The 2,262-nt window shown below is 37.1% G+C and overlaps 1 protein-coding gene across 1 annotated transcript; it reads right to left on the bottom strand.

Annotated features, from left to right (window-relative positions):
• Positions 1-1,244: 1,244 nt before the first annotated feature.
• On the bottom strand, positions 1,245-1,685 carry LOC137618615 (protein FAM200B-like). The gene has a single exon (XM_068348726.1). It carries the CDS (start codon positions 1,683-1,685, stop codon positions 1,245-1,247), a length of 441 nt encoding a protein of 146 aa, XP_068204827.1.
• Positions 1,686-2,262: the final 577 nt, after the last annotated feature.

Raw genomic sequence — 2,262 nt, 5'->3', positions numbered from 1 at the left:
AAGATTTGAAGTAAAGAGTTATGAATGCAGACTAAATAAAAAGATAATGGTAATCACCCTTAAGCAAAGAAGAAAAACAAATCTATTTTAGTGAGATGTGTGTGCTTGATGTGATTGACAGATCCGTTTCACATTGGGTTGAATGGTGGACAAACATACTCTCATTTCTTCCTCAAGAGTTTTCAACCTTTCCCTTTTGTTGGCTTTAATGTTTGCTAGAGCAGAAAACCACAACCCACATTGGTAAGAAGTAGAGAACTGGATTAACATTACCAGAGCTTTTTTGGCAACATGAGGATACTTAGTCTTGATGTGAACCCAGAATTCGTCAAGAGGCAGCTGCATGTGCAATAACTTTAGATCACGATCATGACGCAATTCCACTAACTGCTCTTCTTCCATGAGGGTAGCTGAGATTGGGTTTCTTATCCAGTCATAGTTTTCAGTGCATATATCTGGGAAATGGTGCTGAAGTTGTTTTTCCATTACTGCAAGATGCTCAAAAATAATGGGTATTATCTCACCACTGTTTGCTGCTACTGCAACATGTGAGAACATGCCCAAATTGCCTTCTTTTACTTTGCCACCCCACAGTTGCAGTTTTTCTTTCAGCGCCTTAATTTTATCAGTGGAAGATAAAACATTTTCTGATTTTCCTTGCATGCTGGCATTTACCTTATTTAAAAGTTCAAAGATGTCATCTGCCAGTAAATCAAAGAATTCCTCTTGTTCAAGAGTGAAAAAGTAAGCATCTCTTCCTTCTGTTCGCATACTCGTGACAATACTTTCCCTCTGGACAGCCATCGAGCTTCTGTATGTAGAAGAAGGTTCAAATGTTTTGCCTCAAGCTCTTCACACCGCTTAGTAAACAGACGAGACTTCAGCGGTCGACTTTTTATAAAGTTCACCATTTTTACAACTTTTCCAGTACAGATTTTAAATCATTGCTCATTGTCTTTGCAACCAACGCTTCACGATGAAGAAAGCAATGTGTTGTTATCACACTGCTGTTTTCTCTCTTCACTAATGACACAAATCCTTTGATTGAGCCAATCATGGCAGGTGCCCCATCTGTACAAATCCCAACACATGATTGCCAGGTCAAACCAAATGATTTTAAGTACTCACTTCATGTAGGTAAAATACCAACAACAAAAGAATTGGTTCACTATCTTAATATCATGAATGTACCAAACAAATACCAGTAATTGAGCCATACCTCCAATGTCTGTGAACTCATCTACCTAAAGTGCAAACATTTCGCTTTTCTTCACAGATGTACATACAGTTTCATCTATGTCTGCTGACATATCATGAATCCGTCTGCTAATGGTACTATCCAAAACGGGAATTTTCCTCACTTCTTTTTCTGCTTCACTTCCAAACATTGTTTTTACTATGGCACTACATGCAGGTAGAATCAGAGTCTCTGCTATTGTATGAGGTTTCATGCTTTTAACAACTAACTCTGCACCTAAGTAACTGGCCTCTTGTGCTTTATCAGCAACTTTAACTTTCTTAGAAAGCATTGCACTCTGTTGTTTTTGCTCACTTAAAAGTCCTTCAAAGTAGAACCGAGGCTTGTTAGCAAGATGATTATGTTTCAGAGTTAAATGACTCTTTAATTTACTGGGTACCATTGCTTCATTAGCTAATTTATCACCACAAATAACACATAAAGGCATGGGTGTAACTTCATCACCACACCAGAAGAATCCAAAACTTAAATAATTATCCAAGTATTAGCGATTTTTCTTGCCTTTTCTTGAAGTTGATTTACTTGTTGGAATGGCTAAATCCTTTTCGCTCACAAACCCAAATTCGTCCCTTTCTTCACCCTCACCACTAACTTCGTGTCTTCTCTTCTTAATGAAAAACTTATCCCTTGTACGGTATGTTAGAAGCACGATAGTGTTCGAAACAACTGTGATATAACCCCAGAAACAGCAAAGAACTTATGCCTTGAGGTATTATGCCTCACTGACTCGGGAGTGGAAAACTGGGATTATACAAAGCCGACGAGAACCGAACACGTATCGGATGGGCAACGAGTATAAACAAAGAAAATGAGTATGAACAGAGTCGACTGTTACACTTTATTATTACTATTTTTGTTGTTGTTGTTATTGTTGTTGTTGTTATATTATCATTATTTATTATTACTATTACTATTATTATTAGCAATAGTAGTAGTAGTAGTAGTAATAATAGTAGCAGTAGTAGTAGTAGTAGCAGTAGTAGTAGTTGTATTGTATAAGTATA

Source organism: Palaemon carinicauda, chromosome 25, assembly GCF_036898095.1.
Source record: "Palaemon carinicauda isolate YSFRI2023 chromosome 25, ASM3689809v2, whole genome shotgun sequence".
Classification (NCBI taxonomy): domain Eukaryota; kingdom Metazoa; phylum Arthropoda; class Malacostraca; order Decapoda; family Palaemonidae; genus Palaemon; species Palaemon carinicauda.
This window is presented reverse-complemented; position numbering and strand designations above follow the sequence as displayed.